Source organism: Macaca thibetana, chromosome 12 (assembly GCF_024542745.1).
Source record: "Macaca thibetana thibetana isolate TM-01 chromosome 12, ASM2454274v1, whole genome shotgun sequence".
Lineage (NCBI taxonomy): Eukaryota > Metazoa > Chordata > Mammalia > Primates > Cercopithecidae > Macaca > Macaca thibetana.
Genome location: NC_065589.1, coordinates 40,593,229 through 40,620,987, shown reverse-complemented (window position 1 = coordinate 40,620,987; position 27,759 = coordinate 40,593,229). Strand labels below are relative to the sequence as shown.

General features: G+C 43.9%; 1 protein-coding gene and 1 long non-coding RNA gene across 3 annotated transcripts in view; one reads left to right on the top strand and one right to left on the bottom strand.

Annotated features, from left to right (window-relative positions):
• The window catches only part of KIAA2012 (KIAA2012 ortholog), a 139,823-nt gene that overhangs the window by 23,043 nt on the left and 89,021 nt on the right, over positions 1–27,759 (top strand). For both annotated transcript variants that reach the window (XM_050750808.1, XM_050750807.1), the window contains exons 5-11: positions 3,118–3,260; positions 5,303–5,486; positions 6,113–6,255; positions 8,808–8,976; positions 17,642–17,791; positions 21,285–21,461; positions 25,009–25,119. In XM_050750808.1, the coding sequence (XP_050606765.1) occupies positions 3,118–3,260; positions 5,303–5,486; positions 6,113–6,255; positions 8,808–8,976; positions 17,642–17,791; positions 21,285–21,461; positions 25,009–25,119 (1,077 nt within the window). The remainder of the gene's footprint in view (positions 1–3,117; positions 3,261–5,302; positions 5,487–6,112; positions 6,256–8,807; positions 8,977–17,641; positions 17,792–21,284; positions 21,462–25,008; positions 25,120–27,759) is intronic.
• LOC126932213 (uncharacterized) overlaps positions 1–27,759 on the bottom strand; it is a 54,172-nt gene that overhangs the window by 14,712 nt on the left and 11,701 nt on the right. Inside the window, exon 2 of the long non-coding RNA XR_007718133.1 lies at positions 25,177–26,259. This is a non-coding gene — a long non-coding RNA (uncharacterized LOC126932213). The remainder of the gene's footprint in view (positions 1–25,176; positions 26,260–27,759) is intronic.

Here is a 27,759-nt window from a genome sequence, read left to right as displayed (position 1 = left end):
AACCCCCATCTTTGGGGAAATGATCTGGTCAGGATAAGTAGAGAATCTGGTTTATCAAATGAATGGAGAAGAACATGGCAGGTTCTCAGAGCCTGAGGCCATTACATAGTTCAACCAACCACACATCTCACTTGAGTCTCTTTTTTTCTTTTTCTTTTCTTTTTTATTTTATTCTACTTTTTATTTTTATTTTTTTTAGAGACAAGGTCTTGCTCTTGTTCTGTCACCCAAGCTAAAGTGCAGCCATGTGATTACGGCTCACTGCAGCCTTGAATTCCTGGGCTCAAGCGATCCTCCCACTTAGCCTCCTAAGTAGCTGGAACTGTAGGAGCACATCACCACTCCCAGCTAATTTTTGTACTTTTTTGTAGAGATGGGGTTTCACCATGTTGCCCAGGCTGGTTTCAAACTCCTGTTCTCAAGTGCTCCTCCCCACTTGGCCTCCCAAAGTGCTGGGATTACAGGCATCAGTCACTGCTCTCGGCCTCAGGGCTTTCATTTTATGGCTGGAGTAACACTGCACACCTGAGGGATAAAGTGACTTTCCTAATTGATGCCATATACTAAGGAGCTGTCACAATCAGGCAGAAAACAAAGAGACTGTATCAAATAGTGATTAAACATGTGACCATTAGCACTGATTCCAAGCCATATAGCCACTCTGGGCCTCGGTTTTCTCATTTATGAAATGGAGATGACCATACCCATCTTTATCTCACAGGGTTGCATGTGGGAATTAAATGAGATACTGTAGTACTAGAAGCGGGCACATACTATGTGCTCAGTAAATGTTCATTATACCTCCTTAGCTTGTTGGAATGCCCAATTACCCATGATCACAGTGGCCAAAAAAATCTATTTTAAAAGAAGCAAAAATAGTTCAGTGGCTGTAACTTGAACCCTGACTGATGTTTTCATTTGTTTGAACCTTATCTTCCACTGGTTTCCCTCTCTTTGCCCAACACTGTATCTGAAGAAGTAGCAAAAGTCCCAGCTGCAAATCCCAGGTCTCCAACAATATGATGTTGGCTAAGTCACTTATGCTCTCTGCATCTTCAGTTTGTGCATATGTAACATGCAAATACTGGGGTCTGCATTCCTTCCTCCCTGGTTGTTTGTGAAAAATAACAGGAGAGGACAGAGCTACTCCAAGGCACATTATCTGGATTATCTGAATCCATATCTGAGATCCAGAGAGATTAAGTTTTGTGGTCTCCTTTCAACAACTGAAGCTTCCAATACTTTACTTGCAAATCTGTTTCTATTAAGCACAAATAAATGAATCAGATGATGATGTTTACTAAGAAAAAAAATTCTGTTTCCCCTCGCGTTGCTTGAGTCACATATTCAAACTCACCTGGGATATTACCAAAGGGAAAATTGTCTCTCTGTTCCGCCTACTCACAATGCCCCCTACCCCAACTTAGAGACCCAATGTGTAAGACTGTTCAGACTGGGCGCAGTGGCTCACACCTATAATCCCAACACTTTGGGAGACTGAGGCAGGTGGATCACTTGACGTCAGCAGTTTGAGACCAGACTGGCCAACATGGTGAAACCCCCGTCTCTACTAAAAATACAAAAATTAGCTGGGTGTGGTGGTGCATGCCTATGATCCCAGCTACTCGGGAGGCTGAGGCAGGAGAATCACTTGAACCTGGGAGGTGGAGGTTGCAGTGAGCCAAGATAACACCACTGCATTCCAGCCTGGGCAACAGAGTGAGACTATGTCCCCTGCGCCCCCCACAAAAAAACAAAACAAAACAAAAAAACTATTTAGTAGGTAAGTGGCCATTTGGCTAGAGTTTCACTTCCTCCACCCTCAGAAATGCATTTGGTTCCAGGTGAATCTGACCAGAAAAGATGGACCTAGTTAGTATCCGGTTTGACCCCAAGGAATCATTCTACAAGGAATCATTCTAGAATATCCCCAAAGGTCTTTAGTGCTGCTCTCTGTATGGAGTTGAGATCCTCTCAGGAGCAGGCCTAATGTAGCCCCGGGTCACCTCATATTAATGAGTCCCCAGCCCATCAGATTTCCCTGGGCCACTAAAACCAGAGCAGACCCTCTGAACCTGAACCTGAGCCTGAGCCTGTATTTCTTCCACCAACACTCAGCCTCAGTTCACTTCTAGCACGGCCTTCAGGAGCCACTGGGCAAAGGAAGGAGAGCTGGAGGGAGGGAGTAGCCCCACCTGTGGGCGATTGACTCTTGGCTCAGTGACGCCAAGGATGGAAATAATGAACGGGAGCCGAGAGGGAAGGTGAGGCTGGCTGGAGGCAGGAGGAGAAGCAGCTCCCAGAAGTCTTGTGATCCATCACACACAGGCCCCCAAAGCCTTCCAGAGCCCCTAGTTGAAAGACAGCCCCGCATTGTTCCATGGAGCCGCATGCTGGGAATAAAGGTATTGCTAAAACTTGGCTCCAAACAAGGAAGCTTTGCCAGACTGTTTCAGCAATAAATCTACCTTGAGAAAGTGATGAAAACAGCTGCAGGACCCCTTAAACCATTGATGAAAGATTTGTTAACTATGTTGGAGTCATCTGTTGACTCAGATCCTTCCTGAGGGTTGCAGACAGTATAAGTTCAGAGAGCTAAACAGCAGTCTCACCTCATTGCATTCGGCAGAGGCTTTTCTACAAATAAAGAGCCAGGAGACAGCCCTGGAATCCCAAGAGCTTGCTTCAGGCTGAGCACCTCCATGACAACACAGCAGGCTGCAGGTCACGCCACCATAATCACACCACTGTCATCCACTAATCCCTCACAGTTTACAAAGGGCTGTCACATTCATTATCTTATTTGAGCTCCAGATAACTCTACAAGGAAGTGAGGGCAAGAAATCCGTATCCCCATTTTACAGATGGGGAAACTGTGTCTAAGGAATGAAGACTCAACCCTGAGCCTCCTGACTGCTAGTGCAACTCTGTTTCCACAGACCTGGCTGCCACTTCCAAGGAGGCACTAGCAGAAATACCGAATAAGGGAGGAGGGGGAGCAAGGGAGGGCCTTGAGCACCTTTACTCAGAGAAGCAAGAAGGGAGGCAGTTTGGAGGCAGCAAGAACACCGCGTCCATTTCCAGGGTGACGAGCTGACCCGTTGTTCACCTTGGCAGGTCAACAGGGCCTGGATGAAGGGGAAGCTGGAGCTGCTGGACATGTGGACCAGGGCCCTCTAGCCAAGAACCATGGCAGTCAGGGGACTCGCTTGCCACCACTCAGGAAGCAGCCCTGGCAGGAAGACGAAACGCGGGCAGAGGTACCATTTCTTTGTTTTTTGTTTTTTGTTTTTTTCTTTTCCCCCTAGATGGAGTCTCACTCTGTCACCCAGGCTGGAGCGCAATGGCGTGATTTTGGCTCACTGCAACCTCCACCTCTCAGGTTCAAGCATTTCTCCTGCCTCAGCCTCCCGAGTAGCTGGGACTACAGGTAAGTACCACCAGGCCTGGCTACTTTTTTGTATTTTAGTAGAGATGGTATTTCACCATGTTGCCCAGGCTGGTCTCGAACTCCTGAGCTCAGGCAATCTGCCGGCCTCAGCCTCCCAAAGTGCTAGGATTATAGGCATGAGCCACCGAGTCTGGCCAGTGCCAGAGGTACCACTTCTAATGTGCTCTCCTCTGTCATTGTTCTTGACTACTGAGAGGATTCTCTCTCCCTTTGCCATTTCTTGATACCTCCACAGAAGGGAAGAGTACTTTGACCCTTTTGACCACCATTTCCCCGAAGTGTCACATATAGAACTCTAGCATTGCAAGATGCTCCATTTCACAAAATTTTGGCTGGGTGCAGTGGCTCACGCCTGTAATCCCAGCACTTTGGGAGACCGAGGCAGATGGATCACCTAAGCCAGGAGTTCGAGACCAGCCTGGCCAACATGGCAAAACCCCGTCTCTACTAAAAATACAAAAATTAGCCAAGCATGGTGGCGGGCACTGTAATCCCAGTTACTCGGGAGGCTGAGGCAGGAGAATCGCTTGAACCTGGGAGGAGGAGGTTGTAGTAAGCCAAGATCGCACCATTGCACTCCAGCCTAGACAACAGAGCAAAACCCTGCCTCTAAATAAATAAATAAGAGTTTCATAGGCAAATACATTGGGGAAGTTCTGCATGCCTTCTCCTCCTGGAAAGTCACATGCATAGATACAGAGAACTTCAAGAAGTTCTATAACATAGTCACCAGCTTAACTTTGTTAAACTCTGGGTTTTCCAAACTTAGGTAACCACAGATTCTCCCCTGACTCTTTGCTCATCTTGGCAGCTGTTAATCTTGTTTGGAAAATAGCTATTGCCTTAGACTCAGAAAAGCCTTGGTTTGGGTCCTGCTTTTTGCTAGTTATGATAAGCCTGTCCAAGAATCGTTAACTAACTTTGAGCCTGAATTCACCTCTTCTGTAAAATGGAGCTATTATCATATGTCTCACAAGGTTACTGTGAGGATTAAATGAGTTACAATGTAGAAACACTTTCTAAACTCTAAGGCTGTGTGTGTGTGTGTGTGTGTGTGTGTGTGTGTGTGTGTGTGTACAAGATAACAATTGTTCAGAGCAACATAGACAATGTCTGCTCCCATCCTGAATAAACTCATTTGACTTACAAGAAGGTCATATACCAAGGAGAAGAGGAAAGGGGGAGAAGAGCCACAAAGTGGAAGGGCAGTGGGGAGAGACCTTTATTTTGGGGGGGTGATAGGGAAGGGACACGATCTTGCTCTGTTGCCCAGGCTGGAGTGCAGAGGCGCTACCACAGCTCACTACAGCCTTGACCTCCTGGGCTCAAGCAATCCTCTTGCCTCAGCCGCCTAAGTAGCTGGGACTACAAGTGTGTGCCACCATGCCTGGCTAACTTTTTAAATTTTTTTGTAGAGATTGGGTCTTGCCATGTTGCCCAGGCTGGTCTCAAACTCCTGAGCTCAAGCAATCCTCCTCCCTAGGCTTCCCAAAGTGCTAGGATTACAGGTGTGAGCCACTGTATTCAGCCTGAGAAACATTTCATAATGGATAAAGACACCAATACTAGCACTTCATTTTGATTTTTAATCAAAATTTTGTGATTTTTTTCACAAGATAGTACTGTATGTCAGGCATGGCTAAGTATCATTCTTTCTATCAACAACAATAAAATGTTTTATTGTAATAAACAGCATTAGAGAGCTTGCTGTTATAACCTTATTTTTCTTCCCAACCTGCAAAGGAAATTTCATACTTGAAACCACAAGCCTAACCACGAGGGCTGTTAAAGAAACCTGCTCTGCCCTTTACAACAGCCTGTTTACAGGAATGTGTATTTGTCGTTCCCTAGGACACGTCAATAGAGAATCACCTTCGTTTATATGCTTCAAAGGAAAGATACAATGAAAAGACACAGCAAACCTTCAGGAAGGCCTTTGGGCATGGCCACATCGATTACTCTTGTCTCCCAAGTGACAAATCCCACATTACATTCTGTGGAGGCACCTTCCCTAATAGGAAGGCAGATCTCAGCGGTAAGAACCCAAATGTCTTGCTCACTGATCTGGGTAAACCCAGTCATGCAGAGTTCATATAAGGACACTGAAGCATGCCAAACATCACTTCCTTGTGCCACTCACCTTAGAAAATAAAAGCCAGAATCTAGCTGGACATGGGAATGAGACTCTGGCGGGTGCCTCTTTGTCTAGTGCTTAGCTGCATGCATTCGGAAATCACACTTTCTGGGCTCAAGTTACCCCCACTTACAGCTGTGATCTTGGGCATATTAACCAATATTGCTGATGCTCAGTTTTCTCATCTGTAGAATGGGGATAATGATAACCCCGTAAGTCTATTGTGTAAATTGAGTTAATGTACATGAAATATCTACATAACTCTTTCCCCATATTTAGAGCTCAATAAATATTAATTATTATCGTTATCGTTCTCTTTACCGCCTGACTCAGCCAGCAAGACCTCAACGCAGATCAGGAGACTAGGGCTCTCTGAACCTCCCTCCCGCAAGGCTGGGGCTGTCCCAGCGCCCAAGCACACTCCCTGCCTTTCTCCCCATTAACCACAATATGATAAAGGTCAAAACTCAACTGTTCATCCCCATACCTGCAATTAATATATTCTCATTCTCATCCTGTTTTTAAAGATAAACAAAGGAATGTGAAACTCCACAAGGCCAGAAGCGGCCACTTGTTACAGGCGCTTCCTGCTGAAAGATGCCTCTTCCCACCTGTAGCATCTGCCACTGGCTCCGGAATAATCACCCCTGGGGAAGTGAAGAAGGAAAAGGTTGTGTGTATATGTATGTTTGTGCACGCAGGAGAAAGAGAGAGAGAGGAGGGAAGAGAGAGAGATTAATCCCAATCTAGAAATAAGGTGACTCAGAAGGTGTCTCAGAAGAGAACTGGCATCTCTAGCGTCTGAGCTGACCAGGTGGAGCTGGAATAGAACTGTAGTAATTTACTAAAGATTGAAAATTGTGAAGGGCAAGGAATTTCAGCTGCCACCAATTCTACCTTAAAGCATGTGTTATTACCACACTCCCTGACAGCGACAGAATTCTTTGATTTCTTAAGGGGCAAGGGATTATCTGTAAACGTTTTAAAGGACAGAATTTGAGTTTGTAAGCAGTAAACCCACTTCAGATTCAAAATGCTGGAGATCTTGAATCCAGCAACAGTTTGGCTCCACTGAGGGTCTATCGCCTTTGAAAATGTAGGGGAAATTTTGCAAGTCTATCCACCTCCTTTGGGAGCCAAATACACCTTCTTTATTAGAGATGCCCTTGGCTGTCTCTGGTCTGGTCCTGCCTTGCAGTTCTATGTGGGCCTTTCTTCAGTGTTTGGAAGCACCAGTGATGAATGGGGACAAGCAAGGGCCCCAGGATGTTCTGCCCGGAGTAGCCATGGGAACATGAGCAGGTCACTCACACACTCTGAGCACAGTGACTTTATTATATATATTATCTGTGTATACAGATAATAACGTCCACCTTACAGGGCTGGTAGAAAAGATGAAGCACTTTTAGGAAAGTACATTGTATCTGACTGTGATCTACAGCGATGTTGATTAATTGTAGGGATTCGTGTCATCTGAAGTGTTCCTCAAGCAGCCATGGGCACTCCAGGTGGTCCTGCTGCCAGTGAGGGAGGTTGTTTACAGTCTGTTCAAGATTTTCTCAGATTTCCTGTGTCTGAGTTGATCTAAACCTTTCCATCCACACCAGAAGGGCTTCTGTCTTCCCAGGTTCCTTTGGTGCAGGAGTGAACAGCAGGCCTGACCTGCCAGGCTCACCACAGGCCTAAGGAAAGCCCTCAACTTTGCTCCTGGGTCCGCTCAGAACTGAGCCAGGCCGAGAGGAAAGGAGTCTGTTCCCTCCGCCCATGTATGTGGTTTCACAGAGCAAAGCAATATTTTCCACCATACTAAAACTCTGTGTAAATTTTTAATTAGGGTAAAGAAATTAAATCCTGGCTTGTCAGCCATACCTCACACAAATCATTTGAGTGTCCACATTGATTTCTCAATGCAAACCTTGTCAAACAAAATGCACACGGTCAGTATTCAAAACAGGGCAGTTGGTGTGGGCAGCCGGCACCTGGACAGTGAAGGTCTCCAGGAACATAAAGATCCTATGTGCGTGTGTTTGGTTTATCATTTGCTTAATGTCTCGAAATTATAAATATTACCCTGCAAAGATTTGGTTGAATTTCCTTCCTCAATCAACTCTAAATACACAGGTTGCTTATGTATGCTTCTGATCTTTTTTTTTCTTTTTGAGTACTAAAAAGGAGACACTAGAAGGGTGTCTGACTTCCCAGATTTCTTTGGACCAGGAGCAAACAGCAAGCCTAATGCTTTTCTTTTTCCTCCTATGAAACTGAACTCCTGAAACCAGCACATGTATACATTTCACAGAGCCAAGTTCCTATGTTAAAAGTTGCAAACTAAAAGGAGAAATTTTCAGCAACCTCTGAATAATTAGAAACAGGAGGCTCTACTACCCCCAGTGAATCTCTCATATACACACACACATACACATACACATGCACATACACATACACATACACATACACATACACGCACACACACACACTTTTTGGGGGACAGAAAAAAACTGGACAAAATCAGTTGCTGATTCTGCCACATAATGATTCTTTTTCAGCTATGTTCATATTACACAAGCATGAAAAAGCTCCCATTTTTTCTGCTAGTGGCTAGATAAATGCTAATGAGAAGAGAGTCTACTCTCAAAGAAATATGGAAATAACCCTAGTTTCAAACACTATTATAATTGTGTATATTAGCTCATTTAATTCTTACAACAACCTTATGATGTAGATAGTATGATTACTCTTATTTTACAGAGGAAGAAACTGTGGCTTAGCATAGATAAGGTCAGCAATCACAAATGCTATTTCCTGCCCCTTCTTAGTGGAAAGCTTGCTCAAACAATGTTCTGTACTTTGCTTTTTCCCTTAACAACATATGCTGAGATTTCTCCCAATCAGTTCAAAGAGATCTCAGATATGTCATATTAGTCTGGCTCAGTTCTTCCAGCTGCAAGAAAAAGAAAGACTATATATCCTCTCAAAGGCTCTTAAACTGAGCATGTTTATAATTCTCAGAGGAATCACAGGCAGGATTAACAGGGGCATATTCTGGATCCCAGGACACCAAGTGGTACCACTGAAGTCAGATACCGGCTCCCAGCTGGATTAGCTTACCTCTCTCAGCAGCTCCGGGTGCAAGAGATACAATAAGAGACAGTATCGTTTGCCCCTGCAAGCAGCAGGGTTTGGACACCTGCCATGTTCGTTTTGTTTTTAAATTTTCTCCAGGCACCAAAGGCTTTGAAATTACCTCCTATCTCAGAAGAACCACCCAGAGTCTTGGAGCCCCTGAAGAGTCAATTTAAAGCCAATGAGCCCCCAACAGAGCTCTTCATCTTCCCAGTGGAGATTCATTACCACATCCAACACCCGCCAAAAGAGAAAGCCCACAGAAGAGGTAGGTCCCAGGTGCATGGGCGCTCCTGAGGGAGAGCCTGGGATGGTTGGGGGGAGAGGGTCCTGCCAATTCTACCTGCTCCTACATCATGGCTGACCTTCCCTATGGTCATCCCCTTCAGAGAATATTTTTTAAAGAAGGAAAAAGGGTAAAATCTAGAAGAAGATCTCTTCTGATCATATTCAATTGGATTTTTAACATATTTATTATACCCTTCATTAAGCAATGCATTTTGTTAAGCTGTGGAAGAGAAAGGAAGACAGGTATATACGTAAATAAGTCCAGTGCACCATAGGTGTTATAAAAGGGCAAGAACTTTTCAGGCAGCTTACAAAAAAATCAATGTATAAAACAAGACAACTAAAATTGAAATTGGAAAAAAAAAAAAAACTAGGTAAAAGGAGTAGAGAAATAGATGTTATCAGACATCTGAGATGAATTCATGGTTTGATGTAAGTACTGGATTTAGCTGAGTTTCCTGGCAGCCAAAGTAAAAATGACACTTGAATCTTTGCATCTCCATTTTATAAAAGAAAGATAAAAGTTCATCCAAAAAGTCATTTTCCTGATTTTTGAATTAGGTTATTTTGTAAGGGATGACCTCTATAATCTTTGCCAGGACAGAGATTATGTGCTTCTAAGCAAAGTTCTAAGAGAATATGAGCAAGGGAGATCAATTCCAACTGGTGATGTGGGCTTTTTAGGGGAAGCCTCTGAGTGACGTCTCACCCTGTATCACAAGGAAAAACTCTTTCTGACTTTCCTTTCATTCCATAGTACTCTTGTTTAAGACACATTTCTTGCTCCGGGACTTCTCCGGGCCCTTTGGGGCAAAAGGTTTCCTAGTTTTGACAGGAGTCCTAGTTCTGAGTTTTCTAGAAACTTCAGCTGAGACTGCCACTGGCTTTTTAGAGAGTTTGACTCCTGAGAATCACACAGGCAGCCATTTTGTTCTAAGACTGTTTGGACTTCTCACTGGAAAGAATGCCAAACAGTGGAGCTTAAAAGACCAATTGAAGGGGATATGAAGGAACTTTCTTGGGTGATGAAAATGTTCTCACTCTGGGTTGGTTGTATGGATTATGGGTGTGTCAAAACTCATTGAACTGTACACTTAAGATCTGTGCAATTCACTATATGTGGATTTTACCTTGCCAAAAAAATTGCTCAGCTCCCTAAAAAAAAAAAAAAATCAACAACACAGTGTTTTAAAATGCAGATCTTCTTATTCAGGTGTGGTGAGGCCAACAGATCAGGAGACAGCTGGCAATGAAAAGATCGTTTGTTACTCACAGTTCCCAAGAGGAGGAGGCATGCCACACCATGCAGGGCCACACGGGGGCGCACAAACCTCCAGGAGGCAGAAGGCAGGGAGCACAGGCAAGAGGCCGTATTGTGGTTTTCATAAAGGAATACAGGCAAGGCAGAGTAAGCAATCTAAGCAGATTTAGAATTGTCTAGTTTGAGTAATTCTGCCAGCTCTCTGGCATAGGGGCTGTCCCTTGCTGTCTGGTACTGGTCCTCTGATAATTACAGCAGGCAGAGGGTAGCCTGGGAATGTATGAGTTTGATAAAGGAGGTTGTTGGGGGTTAGGAACTCTGGGTTGGTGGGGGTGCATATGACAGGTATGTTCCCAGGTGAGTCATTTACTGTCTCTAGGAATTGGCCAGCCCTCGGAGGGACAGTCAGGTCTCAGATGTCAAAACATCAGAATGAAAAGATATACTTGGGAGGTTCCAAATGGCCAAATAGGAACAGCTCCAGTCTACAGTTCCCAGCATGAGCGACACAGAAGATGGGTGATTTCTGCATTTCCAACTGAGGAATGCAGCTCCTCGCCAGCAATGGAACAAAGCTGGATGGAAAATGACTTTGACAAGTTGAGAGAAGAAGGCTTCAGAAGATCGTTAACAACAAACTTCTCCGAGCTGAAGAAGGATGTTCGAACCCATTGCAAAGAAGCTAAAAACCTTGGAAAAAAGATTGGATGAATGGCTAACTAGAATAAACAGTGTAGAGAAGACTTTAAATGACCTGATGGAGCTGAAAACCATGGCACGAGCACTGCGTGATGCATGCACAAGCTTCAGTAGCCAATTTGATCAACTGGAAGAAAGGGTATGAGTGACTGAAGATCAAATGAATGAAATGAAGCAAGAAGAGAAGTTTAGAGAAAAAAGAGTAAAAAGAAATGAATAAAGCCTCCAAGAAATATGGGACTATGTGAAAAGACCAAATCTATGTCTGATTGGTGTACCTGAAAGTGACGGAGAGAATGGAACCAAGTTGGAAAACACTCTGCAGGATATTATCCAGGAGAACTTCCCCAACCTAGCAAGCCAGGCCAATATTCAAATTCGAAATGCAGAGAATGCCACAAAGATACTCCTCAAGAAGAGCAACTCCAAGACACATAATTGTCAGATTCACCAAAGTTGAAATGAAGGAAAAAATGTTAAGGGCAGCCAGAGAGAAAGGTTGGGTTACCCACAAAGAGAAGCCTATCAGACTACCAGCAGATCTCTCGGCAGAAACTCTACAAGCCAGAAGAAAGTGGGGGCAAATATTCAATATTCTTAAATTTTTGGCCAGGCTCGGTGGCTCAAGCCTGTAATCCCAGCACTTTGGGAGGCCGAGATGGGCGGATCACGAGGTCAGGAGATCGAGACCATCCTGGCTAACAAGGTGAAACCCCGTCTCTACTAAAAAATACAAAAAACTAGCCAGCGAGGTGGCGGGTGCCTGTAGTCCCAGCTACACGGGAGGCTGAGGCAGGAGAATGGTGTGAACCCGGGAGGCAGAGCTTGCAGTGGGCTGAGATCCAGCCACTGCACTCCTGCCTGGGGCGACAGAGAGAGACCCCGTCTCAAAAAAAAAAAAAAAAAAAAAAATTTCAACCCAGAATTTCATACCCAGCCAAACTAAGCTTCATAAGTGAAGGAGAAATAAAATCCTTTACAGACAAGCAAATGCTGAGAGATTTTGTCACCAGCAGGCCTGCCTTACAAGAGCTCCTGAAGAAAGCACAAAACATGGAAAGGAACAACCAGTACCAACCACTGCAAAAACATGCCAAATTGTAAAGACCATCAATGCTAGGAAGAAACTGTATCAACTAACGAGCAAAATAACCAGCTAACGTCATAATGAAAGGATCAAATTCACACATAACAATATTAACCTTAAATGTAAATGGGCTAAATGCCCCAATTAAAAGACACAGACTGGCAAATTGGATAAAGAGTCAAGACCCATCAGTGTGCTGTATTCAGGAGACACATCTCACATGCAGAGACACACATAGGCTCAAAATAAAGGGATGGAGGAAGATCTACCAAGCAAATGGAAAACAAAAAAAAGCAGGCGTTGCAATCCTAGTCTCTGATAAAACAGACTTTAAACCAACAAAGATCAGAAGAGACAAAGAGGGTCATTACATAATGGTAAAGGGATCAATTCAACAAGAAGTGCTAACTATCCTAAATATATATGCACCCAATACAGGAGCACCCAGATTCGTAAAGCAAGTCCTTAGAGACCTACAAAGAGACTTAGATTCCCACAAAATAATAATAGGAGACTTTAACACCCCACTGTCAACATTAGATCCACAAGACAAAAAGTTAACCAGGATATTCAGGAATTGAACTCAGCTCTGAACCAAGCAGACCTAATAGACATCTACAGAACTCTCTATCCCAAATCAACAGAATATACATTCTTCTCAGCACCACATCACAATTATTCCAGAATTGACCACATAGTTGGAAGTAAAGCACTCCGCAGCAAACGTAAAACAACAGAAATTATAACAAACTGTCTCTCAGACCATAGTGCAATCAAACTAGAATTCAGGATTAAGAAACTCACTCAAAACCACTCAACCACATAGAAACTGAACAACCTGCTCCTGAATGACTACTGGGTACATAATGAAATGAAGACAGAAATAAAGATGTTCTTTGCAACCAATGAGAACAAAGACACAACATACCAGAATCTTTGAGACACATTTAAAGCAATGTGTAGAGGGAAATTTATAGCACTAAATGCCCACAAGAGAAAGCAGGAAAGATCTAAAATTGACATCCTAACATCACAATTAAAAGAACTAGAGAAGCAAGAGCAGACACATTCAAAAGCTAGCAGAAGAAATAACTAAGATCAGAGCAGAACTGAAGGAGATAGAGACACAAAAAAACCCTTCAAAAAATCAATGAATCCAGAAGCTGGTTTTTTGAAAAGATCAACAAAATAGATAGACCACTAGCAAAACTAATAAAGAAGAAAAGAAAGAAGAATCAAATAGATGCAGTAAAAAATGATAAAGGGGATATTACCACCAATCCCACAGAAATACAACCTACCATCAGAGAATACTATAAACACCTCTATGCAAATAAACTAGAAAATCTAGAAGAAATGGATAAATTCCTGGACACATTCACCCTCCTAAGACTAAACCAGGAAGAAGTTGAATTCCTGAATAGACCAATGACAGGCTCTGAAATTGAGGCAATAATTAAGAGCCTACCAACCAAAAAAGTCCAAGACCAGACGGATTCATAGCCGAATTCTACCAGAGGTACAAAGAGTAGCTGGTGCCATTCCTTCTGAAACTATTCCAATCAATAGAAAAAGAGGAAATCCTCCCTAACTCATTTTATGAGGCCAGCATCATCCTGATACCAAAGCTTGGTAGAGACACAACAAAAAAAGAGAATTTTAGACCAGTATCTCTGATGAACATCAATGCAAAAATCCTCAATAAAATACTGGCAAACCGAATCCAGCAGCACATCAAAAAGCTTATCCACCATGATGAAGTTGGCTTCATCCCTGGGATGCAAGGCTGGTTCAACATATGCAAATCAATAAATGTAATCCATCATATAAACAGAACCAAAGACAAAAACCACATGATTATCTCAACAGATTCAGAAAAGGCCTTCGACAAAATTCAACAACCCTTCATGCTAAAACCTCTCAATAAATTAGGTATTGATGGGACATATCTCAAAACAATAAGAGCTATTTATGACAAACCCACAGCCAATATCATACTACATGGGCAAAAACTGGAAGCATTCCAGTTTTTTGAAAACTGGCACAAGACAGGGACACCCTCTCTCACCACTCCTATTCAACATAGTGTTGGAAGTTCTGGCCACGCCAATGAGGCAGGAGAAAGAAAGGCTATTCAACTAGGAAAAGAGGAAGTGATATTGTCCCTGTTTGCAGATGACATGATTGTATATTTAGAAAACCCCATCATCTCAGCCCCAAATCTTCTTAAACTGATAAGCAGCTTCAGCAAAGTCTCAGGATACAAAATCGATGTGCAAAAATCACAAGCATTCCTATACACCAATAACAGACAAACAGAGAGCCAAATCATGAGTGAACTCACATTCACAATTGCTTCAAAGAAAATAAAATACTTAGGAATCCAACTTACAAGGGATGTAAAGGACCTCTTCAAGGAGAATTACAAACCACTGCTCAACAAAATAAAAGAGGACACAAACAAATGGAAGAACTTTCCATGCTCATGGATAGGAAGAATCAATATCATGAAAATGGCCATACTGACCAAGGTAATTTATGGATTCAATGCCATCCCCATCAAGCTACCAATGACTTTCTTCACAGAATTGGAAAAAACTACTTTAAAGTTCATATGGAACCGAAAAACAGCCCGCATTGCCAAGACAATCCTAAGCCAAAAGAGCAAAGCTGGAGGCATCACACTACCTGACTTCAAACCATACTACAAGGCTACAGTAACCAAAACAGCATGGTACTGGTACCAAAACAGAGATATAGACCAATGGAACAGAACAGAGCCCTCAGAAATAATACCACACATCTACAACCATCTGATCTTTGACAAACCTGACAAAAACAAGAAATGGGGAAAGGATTCCCTAGTTAATAAATGGTGCTGGGAAAACTGGCTAGCCATATGTAGAAAGCTGAAACTGGATCCCTTCCTTATACCTTAAACAAAAATTAATTCAAGATGGATTAAAGACTTAAATGTCAGATCTAAAACCATAAAAACCCTAGAAGAAAACCTAGGCAATACCATTCAGGCCATAGGCATGGGCAAGGACTTCATGTCTAAAACACCAAAAGCAATGGCAACAAAAGCCAAAATTGAGAAATGGGATCTAATTAAACTAAAGAGCTTCTGCACAGCAAAGAAACTACCATCAGAGTGAACAGGCAACCTAGAGAATGGGAGAAAATTTTTGCAATCTACCCATCTGACAAAGGGCTAATATCCAGAATCTACAAAGAACTTAAACAAATTTACAAGAAAAAATCAAACAACCCCATCAAAAAGTGGGCGAAGAATATGAACAGACATTTCTCAAAAGAAGACATTTATGTAGCCAACAGACACATGAAAAAAATGCTCATCATCACCGGCCATCAGAGAAATGCAAAGCAAAACCACAATGAGATACCATCTCACACCAGTTAGAATGGCGATCATTAAAAAGTCAGGAAACAACAGGTGCTGGAGAGATGTGGAGAAATAGGAACACTTTTACACTGTTGGTGGGACTGTAAACTAGTTCAACCATTGTGGAAGACAGTGTGGCGATTCCTCAAGGATCTAGAACTAGAAATACCATTTGACCCAGCCATCCCATTACTGGGTATATACCCAAAGGATTATAAATCATGCTGCTATAAAGACACATGCACACATATGTTTATTGCGGCACTATTCACAATAGCAAAGACTTGGAACCAACCCAGATGTTTATCAATGATAGACTGGATTAAGAAAATGTGGCACATAAGGCCGGGCGCAGTGGCTCAAGCCTGTAATCCCAGCACTTTGGGAGGCCAAGACAGGCGGATCACGAGGTCAGGAGATCGAGACCATCCTGGCTAACACGGTGAAACCCCGTCTCTACTAAAAAATACAAAAAATTAGCCGGGTGAGGTGGCGGGCGTCTGTAGTCCCAGCTACTTGGGAGGCTGAGGTAGGAGAATGGCGTAAACCCAGGAGGTGGAGCTTGCAGTGAGCTGAGATCCAGCCACAGCACTCCAGCCTGGGTGACAGAGCGAGACTCCGTCTCAAAAAAAAAAAAAGAAAAAGAAAAAGAAAATGTGGCACATATACACCATGGAATACTATGCAGCCATAAAAAAAGGATGAGTTCATGTCCTTTGTAGGGACATGGATGAAGCTGGAAACCATCATTCTGAGCAAACTATCGCAAGGACAGAAAACCAAACACCGTATGTTCTCACTCATAGGTGGGAATTGAACAATGAGAGCATTTGGACACAGGGTAGGGAACACCACATACCAGGGCCTGTCATGGGGTGAGGGGAGAGGGGAGGGATAGCATTAGGAGATATACCTAATGTGAAAGACGAGTTAAGGGGTGCAGCATACCAACATGGGGCACATGTATACATATGTAACAAATGTGCATGTTGTGCACATGTACCCTAGAACTTAAAGTATAATAATAATAAATAAATAAATATATATATATATATATATATATACACACACACACACACTTAATAAAAAGAGAGACAAGACTATTCACAAGATTGGGTTCGATCTTATTATTTTCCATGATGACCCTGATAGGAAGGTGAGGAAAACCACCAGGCCATCATGAACCAGATTCTTAAAACCAGATGCACCGAGCTTGCCAACACACTGACAATGCAACATAGGAATCGGGTACAAAGAAAGTGAATTCATGGATTTCTTCCCTCATTTACATGTCATGAGGACCCTCCTTTAAAAGCATCAGAAGCCTAATTCAAAATGTGTTAAGCTAAAAGAAAGGAAAGGGGAAAAAGGAAGGAAAGACAGAAGGAAGGAAGAAAGGGAGAGAGGGAAAGAAGGAAAAGGAAAGAAGGAAGGAAGGGAAGAAATGAAGGAAGGAAAGAAAGGAAGGAAAGAAGGGAAGAAGGGAAGGGAGGGAGGGAGAGAGGGAAGGAAGGAGGAAGGAAGGAGGAAGGAAAGAGGGAAGCGAAGGGAGGGGAGAGGATGAAAAGAAAGGAAGGAAGGAAGGAAGGAAGGAAGGAAGGAAGGAAGGAGGGAGGGAGGGAGGGAGGGAGGGAGGGAGGGAGGGAGGGAAGGAAGGAAGGAAGGAAGGAAGGAAGGAAGGAAGGAAGGAAGGAAGGAAGGAAGGAAGGAAGGAAGGAAGGAAGGAAGGAATTGGTTCATGCAAGAATCAGGTAACTGCAGGAGCAGCTGAATCCAGGCCTCGGAAAATATGTGCGCAGTACTTGTCTCTCAACTCTGTTAGCCTTTCCTCTCAAGCAGGCTCTTACCATGAGGTGATAAAGATGTCTTCCTGCAATTCCCTGCCAATCTCCTTCCTGTTAACCTCTATAGAAAGGATATGCCTCTTAAAAGCTCTTGCAAAGCGCAGAAATCACCCGTGATTGACCGGACTAGGGTCATGTGCCCACCTCGGAACCAATCTCTCTGGCAAAGGCAATGAGGTACTCCCATGCCAGGCTGCAGTTCCATGCCCCTCTCTGGAATCAGCAAATGGACACTGCTCCAACCAAACCACATGGTGTGAGCAAGGAAGGCATAGGTCCCCAAAAGAAGAGACATTAGGCAAAAACAACAGACCTCTGCTACAACTCAGCCTCCTCTTTGTCTCCTAGGTGCTCCACACCCTAAGTCAGAACCAGAAAGAAGCGAAGAAGCCAGGCCTGTGTGGAAACCGCCCCTAAAGCCTGTGTCCTTAGAAACGCCACGGGAGTTAACGGTGCATCTCCCAGTGGACGCGGGCAGGGACACACTCTCACCTCAAGGTAGCTCCTCCCTCCCTCCAGCATCCCTCGGGGAACCTCACTCTGAAGGGAAGGAAGGCAAGACACACAACGGTCCACAGCCAAGGAAAAGGAGGCTGGAAGGGAGATTCATTCACTGGCAACCACTGGAAGATGGCCTTTGTGCAGGCAGGAGCTGCCTTCACCAAAGTGCTGCACTAAAACTAACAGTGTCCAGTTCACCAGTTACCTACTCCCTAACTCATCCCACTACTAGTTTCTGGTTGCAGATGTAGAAAGGCATCAAACTTCCTGAAAGTTTGCTGCATGCCTGACAGTTTATCCTGTATTTTTAAACTATGAAATTTCATCTCTAATCTGTTTATAAATAGGTATTTATTCATTAAAAAGTCCATAATATCAGTGGGGTGTGGTGGCTCATGCCTATAATCCCAGCACTTTGGGAGGCTGAGGTGGGTGGGGATCACTTGAGGTCAGGAGTTCGCCAGCCTGACCAATGTGGCGAAACCCCATCTCTACTAAAAGTACAAAAAGTTAGCCAGGCGTGGCGGTGCACACCTGTAATCCCCGCTACTCAGGTGGCTGAGGCACAAGAATCACTTGAACCCAGGAGGCAGAGGTTGCAGGGAGCTGAGATTGTGCCACTGCACTCCAGCCTGGGTGACAGAGCAAGACCCTGTCTGAAAAAAAAAAAAAAAAAATCCATAATATTGATAAAAGTCTTCAATTTCCATGACATGTGGACATTTGAAAATATACACATGGGTGCATCTAAGTGTTTGTGTTTATGTGTTGGATAGGTTGGAAGTAACAGGCCATATTTAGAAAGCTCCCCATTTTCAGAAAGCTGAGCCTCCTTTCCAAAAGGCATGTGCAAGATGACAGTATCACAGATGTCAAGTGACCTCTGACTGCTGGCATCAGAAATAGGAAGATGCACATTAATGTGTTTGGAGTTCTTCCTCTGTGCCAGGCACTGTTCTTAGTTTTTAACATGTATTCTCTTAGGTACTCCTCACAGCAATCCTCTCCTCCTTTTACAGATCAGAAAACAGAAGCCCTGAGAGATAAGTAGTATGTTTGAGGTCACATAACTATAAGTGGCCTCACTAGGATTGGAGCTCAGGGCTTCCAGTGCCAGAATCCATATTCTTACTCCATTATACTATATTTCCTTTCAGAATAAGCCCAACATAGTGATTTTCTAACTAATACCAAAAAAACAAAAAAGAATAAAAGAATAAACCAAACAATGAACCTAGATCAGGACGTCCTCGAAACATTTAATGTCCTTTGATTATTGAGGCAGAGGCTTATTTGGTCTATCTCTTAAGTGGGAGTTAATGATCCTAAAGACTTTAATGTTTCCTTTTTTAAAAAAATCCAAATATGGGCAGGGATCACCCTGCAAATAGAGAAAAAAGCACCTTTCTGCTTATGGGCCACAATGCGAGGTGCACAGCTGAAGCCATGAGACAAAGGACACCAGTGATTTTCATCTTCCGTAGTGTTCATTTTGCACTGCCCTATACTTGTGTTGAGCTGCCATGTCCACCAGGAACTGAGTGCCAGAACTTGTCCCTCCTCTGCTACTCTGCCAGGAAGAAACTGGTTTAAGAAGCCCCTTGGTATAAATTATGCATGCGACCGAACCTGGGAGTAGATGCAGAAAGAAAGGGACCTAAAGAGGCAGTTCCGGCTGGGCGCGGTGGCTCACACCTGTAATCCCAGCACTTCGGGAGGCCAAGGTGGCAGATCACCAGAGGTCGGGAGTTCGAGACCAGCCTGACCAACATGGTGAAACCCCATCTCAACTAAAAATACAAAAATTAGCTAGGTGTAGTGGCACACACCTGTAATCCCAGCTATTCTGGAGACTGAGGCACAAGAATTGTTTGAATCCAGGAGACGGAGGTTGCAGTGAGCCAAGATCATGCCACTGAACTCCAGCCTGGGTGACAGAGAAAGGCTCTGTCTAAAAAACAACCACAACAACAACAACAAAGAGGCAGTTCATCATGGCAGTCGTCACACAGAGGCCCCTGCTGCATGGGCATGTTGATGCTGAGTGGGACTGCTCCATTGCCACAGAGGTGGCACATGCATCCACACATATGTATATTTTTTATTTTATTGCTTAACCACCTGAGAGTAAGTTGCAGACATTGTACCGTTTATCCCTTATCAGCACGTATCTCCTAAGTCCAGGAATATTCTCCCTCCTAGCCACATACAATTACCACACTCAAGAAAGCAAACACTGATATAATAGTACTTTCTAATTTCTAATTCATAGTCACATTTCTCTATTTATATTAATAATGTTCCTTTATTATAGCTTTTTTTCAACCTAGAATTCAACTCAGGATCATGCATTACATTTAGTGGTCCCACTCGATAGAATCTTTTCATCGAGAAGAGTCCCCCAGTCTTGTTTTTCATGATATTGACATTTTTTAAGAAGACAGGCCAGTTGCTTTGCAGAATTACCTTCAATTTGGATTTTTCTATTTCCTCATAATGAGATTCAGATCAAACCTTTTTGGCAGGAATATCACAGAGGTGACGTTGTGTCTTTCTCGGCCCATCATATCAAGGGTTACAAAATGTCAGTTTCTTCCATTGCAGGTGATGTTAAATTTCATTATTTGGTTAAAGGTGATGTCTGCCCCATTTTTCCATTGTAAAGACACTTTGCCTCTTTTTAATGAATTAGTAGTCTGTGATCATTTGAGACCACATGAAGCCAATTTTTAAACCCAAATATTAATAGCAACTATTGTTTTAAATGTGAAATAAAGACCACTTCCTCTGAAAGAGGCGAAACCAAGCCCTCAGTCACTTGGGTTCCTGTGTTTCCTGCTTCCTAGAGCAGGCCCTGTTGGTGTTGAGAAGAGAAAATGGAGGCAGAGGGTAGGGTATGCTTTATGGAATGCTACCGTCAATCCTGATGCCCTTTGACTTCCATCTGGAAGGTAGCACTTTTTATTTAACCCTGACGAAGGAATGCGATCATTGACTCTGCCTAGCAAAACTACTTTGTGGTCAGAAATCTGTATCCAATAATCTCATCAGCTCTAAAGCTGGGATCTCTCTAGTCAGAGCCTTGGGACTGAGGGTGGAAGGAGCTTGCACCCTCTCCAGTCCTCCTTCCATCTCAGGATTTCATCCATAAGATGAGAATAAAAACAACCACCACTCAGTTCCTCCCAGTTCTTGGCAATTTTCCAAATGAACAGCCACAATTCTAGTCAATAGTCATGTCATTTTGGCCATGGGAGATATCAGGTCCCTGCTGCTTAGCAGGACTGGAAAAGAGGGACAAACCTGAGAATGAGTAGAATAAACCATCCTAACACCAGGACGGTTTCTCCCTTCTAGCCACAATACAATTACCCGTTCTTCATAGCAGTCTTCACACAGAGGTCCTTTAACCACGTTAGAAGAGAGCCTCCTTCTCCTTCCTGCTGATTCTGGTTTCTCACACAGGCTTTTTCCCCTTTTGTTTTAAAAGATGATGATGCCCCGCCCCACGATGCGGCCCCACCATTGGATCTTCTACCCCCGATTAAAGGGAAAAAAAGTCCCAAGAGCCAGAATGGCCTGGATAGCCCCAGGACATCAGGCCGCAGCAGCCCCCCATGTCTCCCGCACATGAGAGCGTCCAGGAGGGCACTGCCAGCAGCTCAAGGTAACCATTCCCAGGGTGCACAGATGCCCCCCACTGGCTGGTATGTGGCTCATTTCCAGGGCCGTGTGGCTGCTGTGATGGAAGTTTTCTGAAAGGCACTCCATTGAAAAGGGGTAATTGACACAGTTTCTGATGATGTCAGTGGGATTAATGTTCCCCATGCATATTCCTAAAGGGTCAGTACATGTTTTAAGGGTTTGCTGCACCGACATGCACTGCCACGCTGTTTTGTGCTTTCTTCACTCCTGGCAGCAGCATTTGATGACACAGCTCCCTGCGCTCCTGGGGGAGACACACTACTGGATTTACCAGGCACACTCCAAACTGAGCCATAACCCTTGCCCCCTGAGGCAAGAGAGCCCGATGAGCCTGCCAACAGGAGAGTCCCCAGACAGAAGTCAACTCCAGCCCAGGGCAGAGCCTGTTCACAGAGACGAAAGGACCCTGATTCCTAGGGAAGGGTGAGGCAGGGCAAGGCCATTCCCTCTAGGTTTTAGCCTTACTTAAAGTGCTTATCCTTAAGGAGCTAATAGTCAAGGAGGGGACTAAGATGCTTATACAGAGCAATAATGCAAGGACAGTGCAAGAGCAGCTCCCCTGGGGCTTCCATCTAAAGGTAGCTTATAGAGCAAAAATTGCCTAGAGTCCAAGTTACCCCGGAAAATCCCCGGGAAGGTGCCACACTGGAGACTGACAGACCATTTTCAGGAACGTGTGGTCCAGGCAGCTGTTTCTCCTTCGTTGAAGGCTTGGACTGCTTTCTCAGTTTGAGCAGCAGATGAAGGAGATGACATGTGTTTGGGGGACAGATTGTATAAAGAAAGAGGTACCTCTGTTAACAGCAGAATCACACTCAGGGCTGCGAGAAACTCACACTTTGAGAGGCATATGGGAACAGAGAGCCATCATGGAGGCAACAGATTTCACATCTTTCATTTCATGCTCACTCAGGGACAGAATGCCTCAGTATTTAAATCAGTCTCGCTTACTCTCTCTCTCTCCCCCTGCCCAGCACACCCCCCTCTCATTCTCTCCCCAGAGCGTATGTAATTGAATTCTTTAAGCATAAATTAAATCCACAGATTAATAGTTCCATTCTGTGTTTGCAGCTTCTGTTTCAGGCTGAGATGGTCAAAATTAAATCCCTTCCTTCCCCGCAACACTCTCTCTACCCCTAGAGACACTGTTTTCACCTAGAAACCATTCCAAGGTTGGAACCTCTCTTTCACAAACCACTCCCCTTTATACTTGTGTGGCAGCAATGCTCCTTTAATTCTGATGCAAATGAACCAAACTTAGTGTACTGTTATGTCCCCACCTGGGGCCTTCCTAGGAAGTTGCATGGCCTGGGACACATCACAGCAAATGGATACTCACACCTACTTTAGACATCCTTATAAAGGGAGAATCTGATTAGAATAAAATACCAGTGGCCAGGTGCTGTGGTTCATGCGTATAATACCAGCACTTTGGGAGGCCGAGGTGGGCGGATCACAAGGTCAGGAGTTTGAGACCAGCTTGTGCAACAAGGTGAAACTCTATCTCTACTTTTTAGTAGAGATATTTTGTATTTTTATACCAAAAAAAAAAAAAATTAGCCAGGCATGGTGGTGCACATCTGTGATTCCAGCTACTCAGGAGGCTGAGGCAGGAGAATCACTTGAACCTAGGAGGCAGAGGTTGCAGTGAGCCGAGATAGCACCATTGCACTCCAGCCTGGGCAACAAAGCAAGACTCTGTCTCAAAAAAAAAAAAAAAAGAATAGAATGCCCAGACCAGGACTGGGACAAGAGAGCAGCCTGAAGCCTCAAGTGTGTGTGTTGGGTGTGTGCATGTGTGTAAGTGAATGTGTGTGGGATGTGTGCTTATATGCCCATGTAAGTACATGTGTGTGCTTGTGTGCATGCATGTCGTTGTGCACATCTACATAGGCATGGCTGTATATGCATGTAGATATCTATATATTCAGTCTTGTGAATGTATGTGTGTCATATGCTCATGTATGTCACTGTTCATGTGTATGGGGGTGTGTGTGCATGCCCTGTGAGAGTATGAATATGTCAGTGTGTGTTTGTAAGTGTGCATGTGTACATGTGTGCTCCTTAGCATCCACTCTAGCGATGGCCTGCTAGTCCAGGTAGCTGGACTCCTGGCCCCTTTGTCTTGGAGATGGGGAAGGTAAGTATGGTATAATATGAATAAATTTGGTCTTTGTCCCTGGTTTCTATTACTAAGCTAAAACTCTTGGAATTTTCTGAATGATAGTAGTATCTTTTGTTATTCATAATGAGCCCCTTTGAAAACACCTGAGTTTATGCTAATGAGGTGACATAGGGTAAGGCCCCTAGGTAGCCTCATGATGGGGCCAGCGACCAGAAGGACCAAGCGATAAGAGGATTAGAGGGTTGGAGTTTCCAGCCACAACCTCCAGGAAAGGGGAGGGGACACTGCAGATCAAGCTCTTTATTAGCTGTTGACCACGGGTTGATAAGCTTCAGTGTTGCTGAGCGTGTCTAGGTGGGAGGGCAGCAGGCCCAGGGAGGGTATGGAAGCTCGGCACATCCTCGCCCATCTCTTCATCTGGCTGTTCACATCCTTTCTAATGTCCTTTATAAATAAGCCAGAAAATGTAAGTAAGTGTTTCCCTGAGTTCTGTGAGCTGTCCTACCAAACTGTTGAACCCAAGGAGAGGGAGGATTGTGGGAGGCCCAATTTAGAGCCGGTCAGTCAGAAGTATAGGTCACGATCTGGGACTTGCAATTGGCATCTGAAGTGGAGGGGGGGGCAATCTTGTGGACTGAGCCCTACCCTGTGGGATCTGACACCATCTCCCGGTAGAGAGTGTCAGAACTGAATTAAATTATAGGACAACCAGTTGGTATCTGCTGGAGAATTGTTTGGTATGGGGGAAACCTCACAATCTAGTCCCAGGAGTGTTCTGGGTTGAGCATTGAGATTCAAGTGGGGAATAAATGACTTCTTTTTTACTTTTACAGTCAGGTTATAAAAAATACCTTCAATCTTTCTAAGTAACTAGGGAGACACAGCATCCTTTTCCTTGACCTGAGCCCCTGGCATCACCAAGCCATCCCAGTATTTCATCTAGAGGTTATGGCTGTGTATGCTGAGTACTGCACAGGACATCTGACGGAGGCGGACAGCAGAGGCAGGAAGCAGGAAGTCCTGTTCCCAGGGGCTGGGCTGCTGCACACGGCTGAAGGAAGGGACTCCCTTTCCTTCACACAGAGTGCCCATGCTTGCTTAGCCCTGCCCGTGAGGTAGCCAGGCTCTCCCGAAGGCATGATGTAGGCGAGTGGCAGCCCCTCCCTGTTCATCCCACCTTGACCCCCAGAAGGCAGAGCCTGAAGAATAGCCCCGCTTTGCTGAGTCCCAGGAACAGGCTCCCACTATACTCTGGCGGGCACCTGAGCCCACGTGCATCTATGGGTATGTGCCCACAGGGGACTAGAGGAACATGGCCGAGGTTCAGTCTGTCTCCCTCACCAACATGGTGTTGACACTGTCCATGCTTGTGCTTATTTTCAAGAAGATTCCAGCGACCCCACCCTGGGACACTTCTTGCTGGGTCCAGATGGAGAAGAAGTCTGCCTGTCCCTCCCAGGGCAGACCCAAACCGAGGCGCTTCCATCGGGTAAAGGTAAGCTCACACACTCCAGGGCAGCCTGGTTTTTTTTTTCAAAGGGGAAGATGTTACCTGCAGCTTCCAAATTTTCCCAGCAGCAGAGACATCATTAAAAACAGACGCAAGTCAGCCAGTTTCTCCCCTTTCACCAACACAGAGGTGCTTCTGTAGCTCAGACACAATGATCCAATGTTTGCACAACAAGTTTACTCTTGCTGGAGCATTTGGAGAGAGAAGTTCCAGTGGAATGGCTTGGAAGAGGTCTAATGTGCCACGCTGATGCCTTGATGAGAATGATAAAGTCCTTTTGGTATTTGCCCAAACTAAACACTGCCTTTTCTCTTCTTTCCAACCACCCTGCAGAGGTGGAGGCGGCTAATTGGTAATCCAATCAGGTATCCTTGTTATGAGCATTGGTTCATCCCTGTGAATCATCTGGCTCCTGACAGATAGCAAGGCAGTTTCCAAAAACCCTTCTGGCATGTTCACTTTTTAGAAAAGAGATGCTGCCTCTGGGCAATAGCCATTTTGCAAAGGAAAAAAGAAATGAAGTCAGAGGGTGATGAGCATCAACCACCCAGAAACCACTGTGATGTGTATGCATGAGTCTGCAGCCAGCAGGCCCCTTGATGTGGGAGATTAAAAGCTGCACTCATTTGGGGGGTTATGTCATGACTGGCTCAATAAAAAGAGCACGGATTCAGAGCTAGGAGATTTGAGGAGCTCTGGCCTCGCCTCTAAGTTGCCAGATGACTTTGAGTCAGTCCCTCATCCTCCCTGTATCCAAGGTTCCTCCACCAAAATGAGAGGATTCATTCCTCCTCTGAGAAATTCCTTGACCATTGCTGCATTTTATATCTGTGTCCGCCGCTATTGAAGCAGCCACCTAGTATATGGATTTCCAGAAAGTAGAATGTATTTGATTCCAAATTCAGCATCAAAGAACTTCCATCAGCAGTTGGTTTATACCAGGATATGAGTACAAAAATATCTTGGTTCTGAATTGGTGGAAGCAGGAGTTAGACAGGTGGAGGCCGCTGTCAGCATGACACAGCTGGTGCAGCAGCTGGAAAGCAAATACGATTCTGTTCACCTGCTGCACATTTGTCCGCTCTGTTCCAGGAGAAATAGTTCCCCCTTTTGGCACAGCGAAAGCTAGAAGCAGAAAAGGAAATATTTAGGCTGTAAGTTTATTGTCACCATTGTCAATATGATGCTTCAGTCATTTCAGTATTCTTGGCACCTAGCATAGTCCCTGACATATACATAGAAGGATCACAATAAATGTTTACTGAAATTTTTTGAAAAATATTTCAATAATTTCCATGACATGGAGAAAGAGAAAGATGAAACTTATGCTGATAAATGAAGACTTGCCAGTCCCACAGACGGTATATTTAATCCTACTTGCCTCTCAAACCTAAAGGCATTCACTGCATGCTTATTGAATGAATGAATGAATGAATGAATGAATGAATGAATCAATTAGCCACTGACTTTTCTCAAGCCTTTCCTCCATGGGCAGTTGGTTGACCTTCAGTCTTGATGGTAACAGGATGTTGCCCAAGAAGGTGGTGAAAGATCTTAAACCCACATCTTCCTTATAAGGGTCTGACTTTCTAAGAGTATGTATTAATGAGCAAAGATTTTTTTGGTTTGGGCTTTCTTTTTTTTTTTTGGTTTGGTTTGGTTTGGGAGACAGTATACTGAAAAAACTTTCTCCTCTCACAAAATATTAGGTTGGTGCAAAAGTAATCACGGTTTTGCCATTACTTTTAATTGCAAAAACCTCAATTACTTTTGTACCAACCTATAATTGCTCCAACCACACCAAACTCTGTGCAGATCAGTTTGTTCAAAACCATCTTAATCACTGTCTCCACCCTCCCCTCCAGCCTCATCTTCTACTATATTCCAGCCCACCCCTTGCTCATCTCTTTGATGGCCTAAAAATTCAGTCTTCATTCTTTTCTCTCCAAACTTTTGCTCAAGTTGCCCCCAAATATTTAGAATAGCTTTAAGTTCATCTTTTCTGGAACATTTTCCTTAATAAATCCACCTCATTGCACACAACTGCCTAGATGTAGCCTCAGTCCTATTCCTCTCTCTCTGTCTCAATCCTGCTTTTGTGATTATTGTATTTATCTGCATCTGTTTTCTGTTTAGCTCCCAATATATGAGTCCTAGAGAACGTCTCATCTCCATCATATGTCCAAGAAAAGCTTGTTGATTGACTGAATACCCCAGGTGCCACAAAGGAAAGTTCTTTAGGGATCATAGTTGTTGTTGGTCTTTTTTTTTTTTTTTTTTAATTAAAAAAAAAAAACTCTTGAGTAAAGGAAGGAATATGATCTGTCTGATCTTTCTGAGACTTCCAGGCTCTGTCAACAACTATTTGGAAATAAATTCTTAGGCAATTAGATCATGATATCTTGCTTTCAGACAGCATAGGGAAATGAATATAAACCTTCAGAAGGAAAAAAAAAAAAAAAAGATGTGAAGACTAGAGCTGGAATTTGACCCTTTTGGTCATGTTGGGATATTGCAACATTTAGAAAATTGAAAGTCTTGAGAAAGGAAAAGTTAACTTGGAAGGATACAAGTCAAACCACTGGATATGCCCTCCGAATTGCTTATCCTTGATTCAAATCCTTC